The sequence below is a fragment of the Spea bombifrons genome, chromosome 1 (genome assembly GCF_027358695.1).
Source record: "Spea bombifrons isolate aSpeBom1 chromosome 1, aSpeBom1.2.pri, whole genome shotgun sequence".
NCBI classification, from domain to species: Eukaryota; Metazoa; Chordata; class Amphibia; order Anura; family Pelobatidae; genus Spea; species Spea bombifrons.
In genome coordinates this window covers 158066893-158084689 of record NC_071087.1, presented here as the reverse complement: position 1 = coordinate 158084689, position 17797 = coordinate 158066893, and the positions used below count along the sequence as shown (strand labels likewise).

At 42.3% G+C, this 17797-nt stretch overlaps 1 protein-coding gene across 2 annotated transcripts in view; it reads right to left on the bottom strand.

The window, feature by feature from the left end:
* MYO5B (myosin VB) overlaps positions 1–17797 on the bottom strand; it is a 97368-nt gene that overhangs the window by 23139 nt on the left and 56432 nt on the right. For both annotated transcript variants that reach the window (XM_053448230.1, XM_053448231.1), the window contains exons 9-18: positions 16954–17063; positions 14184–14449; positions 9651–9732; positions 9038–9178; positions 8148–8270; positions 6827–6910; positions 6272–6415; positions 5279–5376; positions 2052–2138; positions 1091–1202 (exon numbers count right to left, since the gene is read on the bottom strand). In XM_053448230.1, the coding sequence (XP_053304205.1) occupies positions 1091–1202; positions 2052–2138; positions 5279–5376; positions 6272–6415; positions 6827–6910; positions 8148–8270; positions 9038–9178; positions 9651–9732; positions 14184–14449; positions 16954–17063 (1247 nt within the window). The remainder of the gene's footprint in view (positions 1–1090; positions 1203–2051; positions 2139–5278; positions 5377–6271; positions 6416–6826; positions 6911–8147; positions 8271–9037; positions 9179–9650; positions 9733–14183; positions 14450–16953; positions 17064–17797) is intronic.

The following is a 17797-nucleotide window of genomic DNA, read 5'->3' as shown; positions in this document are numbered from 1 at the left end:
GTTTTTTTGTTATATTTTTATATAATATTTTAATAAAAATATTGACCAAGAAGAATGTTTTTTATTACATTAGCAATGAGGTAGAACTTAATAGCAAAGATTAATCAAAGGGAAGATAAATAAATAAATAGAAGGAGGGCGAGCAGGAATAGAAGGGTAATTATGGCTGCCAAGCGTGGTTTGAGAGCCGCAGCATCCACATCTTACGATGGGGAAGTTTGGCAGTCAATATATCCGTAAGCCTCGAGATTGTCTGAACTCTGATGATGGTGGAACAAATATCGGTGGGCAAGTTTTGCCTAATGACCGTCTGGCGGCCGGAGAGATTTTTTTTCCATGTTTAAGAGAGACCGAAGCTCTCAGAGATATGATTATGGGCTTATGGCAATCGGCTTCCTGAATACTGAGCTATTCTTGATTCCATGGCACAACCGTCACGCGTGAAAATAAGCGCCCGTGTGGCTACATCCCTACAGCGTAACTCCACGGGAAAAAGACATTTCAAGGCACACGTAGTGTACGATGGTAGCATCAACTTGGTGAGACACATGCTGAAAGTTGGGCTACGTCGTCCCAGTCTGCACCGCCTATGACTTGGTTCTTATGGATTCTAAGCTTGGAGTAGAATCGTCTTACGGTTACACGATCTATGGACTCCATTACTCCGGGTCCAAGACTGGGGAAAAAATACTTTATTGCATAGAAACTGCGAGATTGAGATCGGTGGAGAAAACGAGGTCATGCTTATAGGCCAGTTTCCCCAAAATTCTAATAGGATCCGGTATTGCTGGACGGTAGAGCCGTACGAGAAAGTGTGGTCTACTGCATGGTACGGTTACGGCTTGGCATGGGTTGTATACTTTATTATTACAGAGTATTAGCCGATTCTGTAGCGCTTTTACAATACAAATACAGAATTATTAACCATATACAAATTATCAGGACATGCCGGTAAAGAAGGACTTTACGGTCCTGCTTTTATTGAGCTTATAGTCTATCGGGATGTCCCCTGTGGAGGACTGATGGTGTAACGTGTGCTATACCTGGATAGAAGAATTAAAAAAAAAAAAAAGCCGTCGGGAAACCTCACCTTAACCAGGTTCTCAAGGAGTGTTTTGCAGATCAGCTTTTTGTCATTCTGAGCGAGATCTTTCTTTTTCATCAACACCCGGTATCTGTTGAAGAAATCGTGATAGGTCCACCTGCAGAAAAAAGAAAAATAATAAATATGTTTAGCCAACAAGGAGTTAAAAAAAATTAAGAAAACAGCCTAGCTAAAAGAAGATGAGATAAAAAAATAAAATTAAAATTAATGAAAATTAAATTAATTAATCAAAATAATGAAAAATGCACCAAAAACATTTTTGGGTTGTGTTCTTTAATATCATCACGATTCAGCTTCAACTTATAAGTTATAAGTCTCGGGAATCTTACTCTGTCTAATAAGCCTTGGTTTATTAAAATAAAATTAAAATATATACATTGAGGTATAACAAGAGTTTGTCTAGTGTTTTTTATTACACTCAATTACTTGAATTTCTTTTTATAAAAGCTGTAATTGTAATATATCTGTCCTTTGCCCCAATAAACATTCATGAACACTCACAATTCTCCCTTACACTGTTTATTGCTGTGCAAGACATTCATACGCCTCATCTCGCTTCTCTCGGTGATCTTTACACCGCTTATACTTTTTAATTTCATTTTTTTTTTTTTTTTTAACAATTTAAAGCAATTTTTACCGCTAATCTACTCTTCTTTTAAGATGGAGATCTGTGATTCATTTACAGCTGCGACAGTTCTAATGCGCGCCTCATTTAGGGAATATTATTTCAAGGACAATTTAAAAAAAAAAAAGTTTTAAAAAAGACGTGATTCTGGCGCAAAGATATGTGTGACATATATATACATATATATATATATATATATATATATATATATATATATATATATATAGTCCAAATACTAGCACTCTGTTCATTCTTGGACCTGTACAAGCATTGTATAAAACCCCACTGATAATTAAGACGATTAACGCGGCCGCTCGTTACCTGGATGGGTAGCCGGCCGCACTGATTCGGATGGTCTCCAGGACCCCGCAGGCTCTCAGCTGCTGCACGGCTCTCTTTGGGTCAAAACTAGAACAGGATGGTAATAAAAAGATATGATTAGCTTTCTAAACGTAGGTCCCTGCATTGGGCAGACAAGAAAAAAAAGACATTCCCTAAATACACCGCTTCAATTCACGTGTGCTTAAGGGGTTAAAGCACAAAATAATTTTGTTAATATTTTCATATTTCAGTGCTTTTTATTTTTTCACAGCTTGCAATCCTAATGTTTTTGTTTCAGAACATGCCATAAAATATCATCCACAAAAAATATTACTGTATATAGCGCTGGGGGTTATATTACTGTATACAGCGCTGGGGTTATATTACTGTATACAGCGCTGGGGTTATATTACTGTATACAGCACTGGGGGGTTATATTACTGTATACAGCACTGGGGGGTTATATTACTGTATACAGCGCTGGGGGGGTTATATATTTCTGTATACATCGCTGGGGGGTTATATTACTGTATAGAGTGCTGGGGGGTTATATTACTGTATACAGCGCTGGGGGGTTATATTACTGTATACAGCGCTGGGGGTTATATTACTGTATACAGCGCTGGGGGGTTATATTACTGTATACAGTGCTGGGGGTTATATTACTGTATACAGCGCTGGGGGGTTATATTACTGTATACAGCACTGGGGGGTTATATTGTTGTATACAGCGCTGGGGGGTTATATTGCTGTATACAGCGCTGGGGGTTATATTACTGTATACAGCGCTGGGGGTTATATTACTGTATACAGCGCTGGGGGGGGTTATATTACTGTATACAGCCCTGGGGGGTTATATTACTGTATACAGCGCTAGGGGTTATATTACTGTATCCAGCGCTGGGGGGTTATATTACTGTATACAGCGCTGGGGGGGGTATATTACTGTATACAGCGCTGGGGGGTTATATTACTGTATACAGCACTGGGGTTATATTATTGTATACAGCGCTGGTGGTTATATTACTGTATACAGCGCTGGGGGTTATATTACTGTAAACAGCGCTGGGGGGTTATATTACTGTATACAGCACTGGGGGTTATATTACTGTATACAGCGCTGGGGGTTATATTACTGTATACAGCGCTGGGGAGGGTTATATTACTGTATACAGCGCTGGGGGGTTATATTACTGTATACAGTGCTGGGGTATATTACTGTATACAGCGCTGGGGGGTTATATTACTGTATACAGTGCTGGGGTATATTACTGTATACAGCGATGGGGGGTTATATTATTGTATACAGCGCTGGTGGTTATATTACTGTATACAGCGCTGGGGGGTTATATTACTGTATACAGCACTGGGGTTATATTATTGTATACAGCGCTGGGGGTTATATTACTGTATACAGCGCTGGGGGTTATATTACTGTATACAGCGCTGGGGAGGTATATTACGGTATACAGCGCTGGGGGGTTATATTACTGTATACAGTGCTGGGGGGGTGATATTACTGTATACAGCGCTGGGGGTTATATTACTGTATACAGCGCTGGGGGTTATATTACTGTATACAGCGCTGGGGGTTATATTACTGTATACAGCGCTGGGGGTTATATTACTATATACAGAGGTGGGGGGGTTATCACTATATACAGTGCTGGGGGGTTATATTACTATATACAGCGGTGGGGGGTTATTATTACTATATACAGTGCTGGGGGGGTTATTATTACTATATACAGTGCTGGGGGGGTTATTATTACTGTATACAGCGCTGGTGGGGTTATTATTACTATATACAGTGCTGGGGGGGTTATTATTACTATATACAGTGCTGGGGGGGGTTATTATTACTGTATACAGCGCTAGGGGGTTATTATTACTGTATACAGCGCTGGTGGGGTTATTATTACTACATACAGCGCTGGGGGGTTATTATTACTGTATACAGCGCTGGGGGGGTTATTATTACTATATACAGCGCTGGGGGGTTATTATTACTGTATACAGCGCTGGGGGGGTTATTATTACTATATACAGCGCTGGGGGGTTATTATTACTGTATATTTCCATGGGCCTTGCCTTTGAATGTTAACACATCTGGAAAAAGACCTATGAGGTCCTGATATAATTTTAAGGAGTTAAATACGTACAATCTATTAAATAATTTGCCATTGCGTCCCCACATTTATAAATAAAAAAAGATTAAGAGCGTTTATTAAGCACCAGATGTCATCCTCCTAGAAAATTCATGACAAATAAATCCATCAAAAAAATACATAAATTATCAAAACCAGGTATACATTTCTGCTAACCGTAACAAACCGTCATTTTGTTTCGTTATTATTTTACGCTGTAATTGGAGAGTTTTTGGTACGTAGAGAAAGTGAGACTAATGACATCACAACCCCCCAGAGTCCGAGGGGTCCGATTGGAGACGGAACCCCTTCCGATCACAAACAAGGACGCGCTGTACATTATACGTTATACGTCAGATCCATCAATTATTTCCTATAAGCGAACGTTCTAACAGAGGGAAGGCGATTGGGAAGGAAAAGCGTTACCATCTCGGCAGGGCGGATTATTTCTCCGACGAGCTGTCCGTGTGAACGGGACCCGCCGCCTTCTCCCAGGTGTAAGCAGGATACCTGATTCCGGCGGAGCGGCTTCGCTCGCAGGCGGTGGGAAAGGGAACAGCGGACAATGGCGGGTCTGTCCGAGCTCCGCGTTGAGTTTCACAACAACAGATTCTTACGCAAATCTATTTCCCTATAATCTTACCTGGTTACTCATGTTCAAAAGTTTGGGGTCACTTAGAAATGTCCGTGTTTTTAAAAGAAAAGCACATTTTGTCCAGTAAAATAACATGAAATGAATCCGAAATCCAGCGCAGACGGGGTTAATGTTGTAAATTACTATTGTAGCTGGAATTTTTAATAGAATCTCTTCATAGGCATACAGAGGCCCTTTATCACTCCCATCACTCCCTGCCCTTATATTACTGACCCTTGGTCCATGATAATGGAACAGTCTCCCAGCAGAAGTGGTAGGGCTAATATAGTGATGGGATCGGCATACGGCTCCTGAATCTAAGACCAACGACGGATTTAGGGTTGAGTCTTTGCAGCATGAGAAACGGACAGCCTAGACGGGGGCCGAATGGGGCCGATCAGCCATCATAGGCTATATTTCTATGTAAAATACTTTACAAACCTTACCTGAAAGAAAGCTTCTCATCGTTGGGTTTAATGCACCGCACGTAATGCGGAGTGGTGGCATTCAACGTCTCCATCAGTAAGTGCAGAGAGTTGCGGAACTGGGGAAAAAACACAGTATTTATATAAAAGCGGTAAATTAATAACAAAAAAGCTCAGTTATTGATGCTGTGAAACTATATATGTATATACCGTATGTAATATATATATCTAAATGCCAGGCTTAGATCCCAGACCCTCCTAAACACTTCTTATTGCTAAATCATATAAATGTACAGATATGTCCCTGGCTCTTGGCTCTTATATCATGGCCCACAATCAATATTATATATAATATACACACTACCGTTCAAAAGTTTGGGGTCACTCATCTGTTTTCATGGAAAATAAGGATATTTCTGGCTGTAACATAATAAAAAAAGGGTTTCTAACCATCAATTAGCCTTTTAAACTTAAAATTGGATCAGCGAACACAACGTGCCATTGGAACACAGGAGTGATGGGAGTGATAAAGGGCCACTGGAACACAGGAGTGATGGGAGTGATAAAGGGCCATTGGAACACAGGAGTGATGGGAGTGATAAAGGGCCATTGGAACACAGGAGTGATGGGAGTGATAAAGGGCCATTGGAACGTGGGAGTGATGGGAGTGATAAAGGGCCACTGGAACACAGGAGTGATGGGAGTGATAAAGGGCCATTGGAACGTGGGAGTGATGGGAGTGATAAAGGGCCACTGGAACACAGAAGTGATGGGAGTGATAATATACAACAATTTCAAAGTGACCCAAAACTTGAGAGCGGTAGGGTATACATAGTGAATAAACTATATTCATGAATATAACTATATAACGCACCGCACATCACTCAGCCAATCAAAAGGCAAATACATTTATATTCTATCCACCTTAATTTATAATTACATTGAATTAGAAAAAAAAAAATCTCTTTTCTTCGTATTTATTGCGGAGAATTTCCATGAAACGCGGCTTTGTACCTGATGCCCGACCGTTTTCTTATGCTCTTTATTGGCGCTCTTCAGGGCAGGCTTAGCCGGCCGGACGTTGACTTTTGATTTTCCGGCAGGGGTCGGCGGAACGGCGTCCTTGTCGTCCTGAAACAAGTCGGCCACCAGCTGGTACTGAGCGAGAAAAGCGCGAGCGTGAAATTCGTGAATCTTTGTGCTGAAAGCAGCATTGCTTTAATATTCTCACACTTAAAACCTTTCCAAAAGTTGTCGCAGAGATCGGATCCAGCCCGATATTCCGCGTCTGTGAGTCTACGCGATTATCCTTTATACAAAAGCCGGGCGTTTTGCGGTGTAATTTCTTATGAATGAGACAATGTCTTAAAAACATACTGGGTTCAGATATTAACATACAGCTCTTCTGCATGGAATAATGTCTCTGCGGTTAATATTCCTACGGAATTTGATGGCGCTATATAAAACAATAAATAATAATAATAATCCATTTTCGTTAATTATAAGAGCTCTAAGAAAGGATCGCACTCAAGACACCACCTAGTGGCCAAATGAGGAATTACAACCTACCTTACTGGCCTTCAGTATATTAATTTGTTCTTCATACACCGTATCCCGGTTTTTCTCCAGGAACCCGTCGGACTGATACTCCACCTGCAGAACGTGAAAGAATTCAATCAGTCGTTGGTCTCGTCTTTAGGAGCCTAATCCCATGCATGTTTAAATCCCCTCTACCACTTCTGCTGGGAGGCTGTTCCACTTATCTACCCCCTCCCTCTCAGTAAAGTAAAACTTTCTTACACTCTATCAAACCATCTGACCCTCTAATTGTATTTCCTGGGAGGCTTTAAACATGTTTAAATCCCCTCTACCACTTCTGCTGGGAGGCTGTTCCACTTATCTACCCCCTCCCTCTCAGTAAAGTAAAACTTTCTTACACTCTATCAAACCATCTGACCCTCTAATTGTAGATTATGACCTCATATTCTAACGTTTCTCCTCCTTTTGAAATAAACTTCCCTCCTGTACTTTGTTAAATCCCTTTAAGCATTTCCCGCAGAGATTCAGAAACGATAGCGGATAAACGGGGTGCGTGGGAATCGGTACCGAGCAGGACGGGTGGAGATATTTCCCGCGGAACGCAGCGTTATCGATCCCTGCCTCCCCGCTAAACGCTCTCATTCTCCCGTGTGCTTCCGAAAGGTCAGACTGTTTGCCGCACTCACCATTTAATGCTATTTTGTTACAAAGCGATGAAGTCTCCGCCGTGACCTTCTGCTTCGAGTTGGATCTCTCTTTAGGAACAACTACCATGACTGCCAGCCAACCCACTGACAGCGAGTAATTCCGAGATTGGGAAGTAACATGTATTCCTGGTACGAGTGGCGGCCCAAGTTCCTTAACGGCCCTGCCCCGGAGGGCCACGGTGGGAGATGCCGTTTATTAGAAGCCTTTGGCTGCGGAACGTCGCGGGAGATGCTGTCCCGCAGAATTCCTATGAGATGCTTATCTCTTAAGGACGCTCTTATACAAGGGGTTAAAGAATTAGAATGCAAGCCCATAGGGCAAGCCAGACAAACTATGCAGCTGCAAGGGGAGTTAAACTGGTAGGGAGCACCGGCACGGACCGGCGCAGACTGGGAACGGGGCGCTAATCCGAAACTGCAGGACTGAAGAACGCCTGGGGTCTCGGGAAACTGCTGATCACTCTCAGCCAGCACACAGGTTGTGGCAAGTAATCGACCCGGAGGAGATCCGCTCATGAATTCACTCGGGGTCCGCTCCGTGCTCACGTCCGCAATCTCTTTACTTACTGATCGCTGTGTAACGGGGGGCTCGCTGAAAAACGCCTATGGGGCAGCTAGCTCGCGGCCAGCACTCGGTGCTTTACCTGATCAGCAAAGTGCACGACGATGAACGAGACATTGGACATGCGCGGCTTCTTAAAGTGCTGGCAGCTTGTGTGTCTGTCATACAGCTTCTGGGCCCAGTTCTGGTCTGTACCCTTAGGCACCTAATCAGGAAATAATGGGTTAATGAAATCAAAATCCATAGCCTTGTAAACAAATTCCTGATTACCTGTTTTCAGCAAATGCATGATTATTCCTCCCCAGTAAGTTATATCTCCCCAACTACTAAGTTGCTGATTTTTTTGATTGGTTCAGGCAGCCTCGGTAAGGGGGGGGCAGGGGGCTTAACACCTAAACAGGACATTATTAGCAGATCCCGACTTCCGTATGTATACAGAGTCACTTTTTAGTAAATGAATAGATAAGTTGAAGGTTTCCAGTTATATATAGGTATATAGGGGGTATATGCCATATCTGGGGGGCAGAGTGGCATATCTGGGGGTATAAGGCATATCTGGGGGGCAGATGTGCATAACTGGGGGCAGGTTGGCAAATAAAAGGAAATACAAAAATATATTATTTTTTTTCCTCAATCATAGCTTTTATTAAATATTAAAAAATAGTTTACATGTGAAATAATATTTACTAGTAAAACTTTTTTCCTATAGGGTAGTCTTATATTCGGGATTTTTCTTTTTCCCCAAAATTAATATTCAAATTTTGGGGCGTTCGTCTTATAATCGTACATGTAAAAAAATGATAATAATTGAATTTCTAAGCTTTCTTGCCGGGAATTTCTTGCGTTATTACTGGACTAGCCGTGACAAGCTGGTATAAATCATTACGATGCCCCTCACAGGCACCCTGAGATTCAGAAAAGGCCACGCTAAGTCATAGATGATTGACAGCTGCCCCCCCCCATTATTCTCACCTTGCACTCCTCATCCAGAAGGTCCAGGATTCCAAGCTTGGCCTCTATGAGGTCGATACATGGCTGATTGTCATAGAAATCAATCAAGGTCCAAGGAATTTGCTCTTTCATGTATTCCTCTTGTTCCAGCTTAAAAACGTGCTGCAATTAAAAAACGATATGTTGCGGCTCAGCGACAGAAACCAAGATTTCATTAAAGTTTTTTGTTTTTTTTAAACAGTCCTAGTTTTTGCCCCATAATATAACGTTTTCTGGCAGCCGCATATCAGCCATTTGTAAGATTCTCGCTCTGTTATCTGACCCCGATCTACTAAACCCCCCGACTCCTTATCATACTGCCTGTGGGGAACAATAGAACGACCTGGAGTTAATAACCCAGCCTGACTCTCGGATTAATACAAGTCTATGGAGGAGCGGACTTCATTAGCATTGCCATAAAGCATCTGCTCAGTGTGGTGTTTGAGTCAGGAAAGTTTTGTTTGTTGGAACAGGAGCTTTAATAAATACTCGGCCGTCCTGTAACGCTGCCTGGTAGGCGCTCAGGATTTTTGGGCAAAGATCACACATTATTCCCTCTTTCTAGAATAAAAGGCAGGAGAACGGAAGCGCTTACCGAATTAAACTGCTGCTGTAGTTTTTCGTTGGCGTAGTTGATACAGAACTGTTCGAAGCTGTTTATTTCAAACGTTTCAAACCTGCGCGTTCAGAACACAGACAGATTACACTCATTAGATCTCATTTGTTTCCACGTCCCGTTTGTATGATTACGACATAACCAGTAGATTCACCCCCGCTATTAATGTCCCCGAGACGATGAATAAATATTTACTCCGTTATAAGACGACCCCGAGCGCCGGATATTATTGAAGAAAAAAAAGAAAAGGCTTGAATATAAAACGACCCTACGGGGGAAAATCTAAACCCGCTTTAATCATTACAACACCTAACACACTCATTTACTGACACTCGCTCACACCCCGACACTCGCTCACACCCCGACACTCGCTCACACCCCGACACTCGCTCACACGCGCTTACACCCTGACATTCGCTTACACCCTGACATGCGCTCATACGCGCTTACACTCTGAAATTCGCTCACACCCTGACACTCACTCATATGCGCTTACACTCTGACACTCGCTTACACCCTGACATGCGCTCATACGCGCTTACACTCTAACACCCACTTACACACGCTTACACCCTGACACTCGCTCATACGCGCTTACACCCTGACACTCGCTCATACGCGCTTACACCCTGACATTCGCTCACACCCTGACACTCGCTCATGCGCGCTTAAACCCCGACACTCACTGGCACACGCTTACACCCTGACACTCGCTCACACACACATTTATGTATCATAGTGAGGGAGTAGGACTGAAAAGAGCTCCTGCTGAAACCAATGGCAGCATTTTTTTATGCGTGCGCATGGGGGTCTGAATAGACCCCTACTCAAAGCATTGCCCAAGCCCTTGTGACTGGTGGGAGTGCCATACCCTCGTTTCTCAATTCACATTAAGTCTCTAGTACACAGTGCATGTTACACGCAAACGTTACACCGTGTTACACTTACACCACTAATAATCCTTTACTTAATTACAGAGACGGACGTTACGGTCGAGCAGGAGGGGGAGAGGTTAATACGGGTGAGAATTATAAGCCGGCGTCGGGCAGGCATAAGGTTCTTTGGGATAAAAGAAGAAGCCAAAGAGCACGTAAGGTTTGAGAGCTAACAGAAGTAAGAAAAATGGACAGATCAGATGTTTTCATTATATCTTTAGATTTGCAGCGTTTACAGAAAATGCGTTATTTGTTTTCCACGTTTTGTCGATCCAATAATCACTTTAATACGTGCATGATGTCAACGGGAACGCCTGCTGCTTTAAGCTTCCAAAACCGGGGAGTGAACCGGGGGCGGTGTATGGGACATTAATCCATCCGTTTGTATAATTAAATAACTTAATAAAATAAAGTCCAAGACGTGTTGAGAATAGAGAAAAAAAAAATCAAACCAATGGAGGCGCCAATAAAAAAAAAATCTAAAACATTTCAAAAGAAGAAGCAACAATCCTGGTCCTGCTAACGTCAGAGGACATCGCCGGGAGCGCTTCTGAGCCGTTAAAACAGAGACGCTTACGGACAATCTTTTGTGAAAGCGGATATTTTATGCTTTATTTGAAGAATTAATATATTTATTGATTTTATTTTCTCTTGTTTGTGTGCCACCTTCATCTTTTAACTGGATGAGAATCCCTTCTGAACTGGATGGGAGCCAAACGCGCTTCCTATGTGTGGATTGAATGCAGTAACATCATTGCACCACAAGGGGGCGCCACCTTATATGAAGGCAAGAGTCCATCTGTTTATTATATAAAATGAACAATTACCACACTATTCCTTTTTCTTTTCTTGTTTTATTTGTTTATGTACCCAACTATTGGAAGATGCTGTATAACCGCGTATCCGAGGGAAGTATATTTATTTTCTGTGCGGGATTTTTATTCACTATGTTCATTTGTCTTTGCAGCATATAACTTTATGGTGTGGGAATTAGTATAAACCCAGAGGTATCCATTATTTTTACACTTATAAAACACCCATACATCTCTGCTAATATATAAGGAAATGGGTAATAAAATCACCAACTTGCCGCAGGCGTCGACTACCTACTGATACCAGGTTGGGAAACACGCTACAAGGACAAAAGTATTGGGACGCACCTCTAAATGATTGAATTCAATCGGACCCATTGCCACAGGTGAATAAAATCAAGCGCCGAGCCATGATTTTTCAGGGTTTGGGCCCCTTACTTCCGGTGAAGAGAAATCGTAATGCTTCAGACATTTTGGACAATGCTCTGCTTTGGGGAACAGTTTGGGGAAGACCCTTTTCTATTCCCTTGTTTTCGTCTGGTATGCCTCTATCCTCCCTGTCTTCACATCATGCCGATTTCAAAGGGTTAACTTTGGTGCAATTGTAAAGCATCCGCACCCCATGTGCAATCACTTTATCTGACTGTGAAGCGGCCCTATCAATTCCTAGGCCTCACTCGGGATTGTAGCTGCCGTGGCCTCATCGCACGTGGACTCTTAAGAAGTGAACAGAATTACAGCGACACCATCTCCCGATCCAAGCAACAGCCGTCGTCCTAATCAACCCATCTGAACGACCGACAACCTCTACAGATCACCCGGACCATCTCCATCCCAGCCGTCCTTTCCTACTGCTTCACGTCCCCCTAAACCACTCACTAGATTGTAAGCTCACAAGAGCAGCGCCCTCTTCTTCTTTTGTACCAGTTTGTTATTGTGCGTGATTTTAAATTATCCCACGGATTGTAACAGCGCTACGGAATCTGCTGGCGCCATATAAATAATGTCATGTAATGACTGTGTCCATAAAGACATGGGTGGATGAGTTTGGGGTGGAAGAACTTGGCCGGCGCGCCGCACAGAGCCCTGACCTCAACCCCATCCAACACCTTTGGGATGAACTGGAATGGAGATCGTGAGCCGGGCGTCTCGTCCAACATCAGTGTCTGACCTCACAAACGCTTTACTGGAAGAAGGGGCAAAAATTCCCACAGAAACTCCCCACAATCTTGTGGAAAGCCTTCCCAGGCTGGAAGCTGTAAAGGGGGGGACCAACTTCATGTTAATGTCTATGTATTTAGAATGTGATGTCATCAAAGTCCCTGTTGGTGTAACGGTCAGGCGTCCCGATACTTTTGTCCTATCTGCAGGCATATCGAAGGCAGCTAGCTAACTAATCCCAGCGATTAATAAAACAAAACCCCCTCCCCAGCAGAGTAATTTATAGGGAGCGGTAATATTAAAAGATCGGTTATATTAACGTTCCTCATTACCAAAAAGTTTTACACAGCTCTTACGAGCCAAGGTAATTAGCCAGAAGCTGCCGTTAGCAGCAACGATACTAATTGTCTATTTATACCACCGACAGAAAAAAAAATCGTGCGCTCGTCAGGCAATTAGGAAAATGCAGAGGCTACATCTCTCAGCAGCAGCTAAATCTCAAAGGAGTCACGGCGAGTTACCTCCTTCTGATTAACCAAAAATACAGAAAAGAACACCCGTCCATTCACAGCCAAACTCCAGAGGGTGACATCATAACGCATTAAGCAGACCTGACCCCCAAATAACGTTATTACATCATTTCAAGAGATATTTGCCGGAATGCACCTGATTGGTTCTGTTATGATGTTGAACATTCTAAGAAGACAATGTACTATAGATGAGAGTAACCAATAGGGAGCACTCACGCTGCGAATAAGTGTCAGCTCCTACGACCCTCCATCAGATGAGCGTTGTATGAAAAAAAGCCCCACATACAGCACAGAAAACTGCAACCCAATATCACGTAATCCTGTGCTATACCTGCCGAGTATCCCTATATGTGAAGGAGTAGCGCAGATGAAGCAGCTGCTTAGGGCCCCCATTGGTCTAAGAGACCTCCTTTAGATGATGTGGGAGGTGAGGGACACGGCAGGAAAATAGATACAAATAAAATGTGTAAATAAAAAAAACTTTTTATGTTTACATAAAGATAGGTCAGAAACATTGTGGCCTAGGTCGTCTGGGTCTGCAGGTTCAATTGGGGGACAGCACCTCGGCCTCATAACAGGTAGCCAGTCGCCCTATTGGGCAACGAGGTTCCCTGTACCGTCACTGCTCAATGGGCCGGTTAATAGGGATATCACTGATCTCCCCAACTGGCCCATTAACACCATGGGCTGTGCTGAGCGGATACCGTCCTCCATTAGTTTCCTTCCGTGCAGCGTCACACGTCCTTAAAAAGCGGAGTGCCGGGATATGACATCATATTCCGAAGCCCAGCGGTAAGGACAGCGGCCCAGCGGTAAGGACAACGGCGCAGAGGGGGTTGTTGGTGAAACTACCTTGGGATAGGCCAAGAGGAGCGCTGAAGATAAATACGCCACCAATCACATAAAATGTTTCTGTAAAGCCCCGCCCAAGCCCCACCTCTAAACACACCCCTAAAAAATATCATTCCTTTGGAACAGGTATAATAGGATTAAGAAGGAAATGGAATGTGAGCTTTTCTTGGTTTGCAAACTTTACATTTTTCAGGGTTTTTTGGCACATAAGTTAACTCCTACCCGTAGATGTCCAAGACTCCAATAAACGAGTGCTGCTTGCTGGTGGTATGCAGGGCTTTGTTGATATGCTGTACAATCCAATTAAATAACTGGGCGTAGATGTGCTTGGCCAAGGCGTTTTTTGCGTTGACGGCCTGCTGGGCGGACATGGTCTTCACGTAGGTCTCCGACGTGGTGACCAGCTTCCTGTGGCAAAGCCAGTGCTCCATCTGGTCGTGCTCCAGGCCCAGCAACGTGCAGAAATGGTTAAGATGCTCATCCCCTTTCTACAAACGAAAATGTGAAATTAAGTAACACACAGCGAGCAGACATGGCGAAGAAGCATAACGAAGGGGTAACGATCAGAACTGTTTAAATCCAACAAAACTTATGCATACATCAAGTCAATGAATTAAAAAAACAGTGCTATGGCAACAAACTCAACAAGCTTATCCCGTACCGTTCAAACTCATTTTATAGAACATACACACAGGGACAACAGCAGCCGCTCTCTGATGACCTGTTCATTAGTAGGAACGTGCAAGGAACGAGAGGTCATCCATTCAGTCCTGAAGATGGGACTCTTCATTTAAAGCAGAGAAGATGGTTCTTTACAGTAACGGTAGTAAAGATGCGGAATCCACTACATGCAGAGGTTGTGCTTTCAAATTGAATAGATATAGCGGGTTAAGAAGGAGGTTTTCTTTTTGATGCACAAAATCGCTTTAATGTGGGTTTTTTGGTCTTCTTCTGGACCAGCAGTAAGTTTGAACATTATGGACTGATACAACGGCAATGATACGATAGTCTTTTGACCCTAAACTGGAGCGTTTCTACCCAAAACTCAAGATCTGCAAATGAATGGAGGATTCTCAGGGTCTAATAGGAGGTGAATATCCTTCATTTACAGGTCAGGGAATCCTTTAAATACGTATGGATTCCATATGGCCGTCCTAAACGGCAAATGAATACATGAGATCCTCTTAAAGGTTTTTAACCCCTTAATGACAAAGCCTGTACATGTACGGGCTCAAAATGCATTGATTTTAATGGGCTTAGGCGCCGCCCATTGTCCTTAAGGGGTTAAAGATCTAATATGCTTAGCCCAACAGGGTCAGCTCGTTAGGGAAGTTCTAAAGTCGTTCTGGTGGTCTTACTTAGCTTTAATCCGCTGATACTCCAGCCTTGCTCTTTTCATATATATGGAATTATGCTTCTAATAGATTGTAAGCTCCCAAGATCAGGACCATCTTCTCTTCTTGTTCTTAGCTTGTGTCAATTTTGTATATTATCCATTTTAACGTTCCTGTTTATTTTCAAACCCCCCCCCCCTTTTGGAATAGCGTTCCATAAAATCAAATTTAATTTAATGTATTTCTATCTCATTTTTACCCAGGGGTGAAAAAAAAATAGTAATTATTTCACACAGATGGAGTTTATTGTTAAATAAACCTACAGTGTGTATCGAAAGCTGAACGTAAAAATGAACACAGTCAGCACATTTTGCTTTGATTAATGAGGATTCTCCACAATTTTCATTACAGCGTTTAGCGCGTAGTTTTTTTCCCTCTACATCGCGTACAACGGGTTGTATAAAGCCATTAAAACATATATTGTAAAAAGCTAAAATATCCCCATTTATCCTTCTGGTAAGATCTCAGGCACCCAGGACTAAATCGTATACACTCCGCTCGTACATTAAATTCCTGTTTATCGTCATAAATCCGGAACGTCCAATTATTTTTTTTCCATTAACTAAACAGTATGTTCGTAAAGTTGCCTTTACTCCAAAATGAAATATATTGTGAGACGGTGATTAATAACCGCTCCGAAATCTGTCATTCAGACTGTAAAAAAGGTAAATATATACTAAACCGTTCAAAAGTTTGGGGTCATTTAGAAACGTCCTTGATTTTGAAAGAAAACCTAATTTTGTCCATTAAAATATATTGAAATGGATCAGAAATCCAGCACAGACGGGGTTAATGTTGGAAATGACTATTGTAGCTGGAAACGGCTGATTTTTAATGAAATCTCTTCATAGGCGTACAGAGGCCCTTTATCACTCCCATCACTCCTGTGTTCCAATGGCCCTTTATCACTCCCATCACTCCTGTGTTCCAATGGCCCTTTATCACTCCCATCACTCTTGTGTTCCAATGGCCCTTTATCACTCCCATCACTCCTGTGTTCCAATGGCCCTTTATCACTCCCATCACTCCTGTGTTCCAATGGCCCTTTATCACTCCCATCACTCCTGTGTTCCAATGGCCCTTTATCACTCTCATCACTCCTGTGTGCCAATGGCACGTTGTGTTCGCTGATCTAAGTTGAAAAGGCTAACTGATCGTCAGAAAACCCTTTTGCAATTATGTTATAGTGAGAAATTTCCTAATTTTCTGTTAAAACTGCTGAGTGACCCCAAACTTTTGAACCAACACATTCATAAATGTCTAATAGCTGACCTGGGAATGCTCTGGCCCTGGGGCTTTCTCAGCAATAACCCTTCGGCAGACCATAACCACGATCCTATTGTATTGACGTACTTATAGTGGCAACCAAGCTGCTCTAACAATGGCCCCTGAAAAGCATGACTTGATATGAAGCACCTGTTTTCAAGCAGGGATTTCAGCTGTGATATAGCAGTGGAAAAAAGCCTCAAACGGTCAATACGGAATATTTAATTTATCCATAAGACTCGTGCGCTATCCCAGGGGAAAGCGAACGCCATTTGGAAGTTCTAAACGTTTAATGCATCATTAAATTAAAATTAATAAAACATTGAAATTACCGGTAAGCTGCTGGACTCCCCTTCTCTTTCCGACTGGATCGGTACATTTCCAAGATGAAGGATCGAAGCGATGATCTTAAAAATACTCATCTGATGAGACTCTTTGACCCCTGCCAAACACAGACACGCGTTTTATTTCACTACAGAGACACTAATTCAAAATTTTTAATACGTATAATATTTATTTAAAGCCATTTGGGGTTAAACATAAGGCTGTAGTTTCCCGATAATACTTTATGTATAACTAATAAAATCGCTATAAATTATAAGAGGAGAGCAAAACGTATTCGACAAATGAAGTGTAAATGAATTGATTATTGTGATTTAAAATTATTTGAAAAAAAGAAAAAACGGGAATTTTTTTTTTAAATAACAGAACTCGTTTTATAACATTTTAAAGAAACCACGAAAGTCACTTATTTTCTTTTTTTCAAGTAATTAATAATTATTTTTATTTATTGTTTTATATAGCGCCATCATATTCCGCAGCGCTGTACACTTAATCACAATAATAATTTCATTAGCACTTTTACAATTGATTTAAACAGTTTTTGTGCTTCCCTCATTATTTCTAAGATTTCCCCCCCCCCCCCAATTGTGAATAAAGGGTATCGTCACATCTTGAGCGAGCAGCAGTAATTATTTATTAGGTGTCATCAGCCAAGGGCCACAATCTGTAAGCATGGAAGTCATGCGCACAAAACATGTCTCTCGCCCGGCTGCCGCTTCATCGTAAAAATGCATTTATTTAGCAATTGGCCCGCCCCTCGGACATAAAAGCACATGGCGTGCGTTTCAGTATTAACTGTTTGCTCTGCTATTTTGTATTGGGTAAAGGCACCAG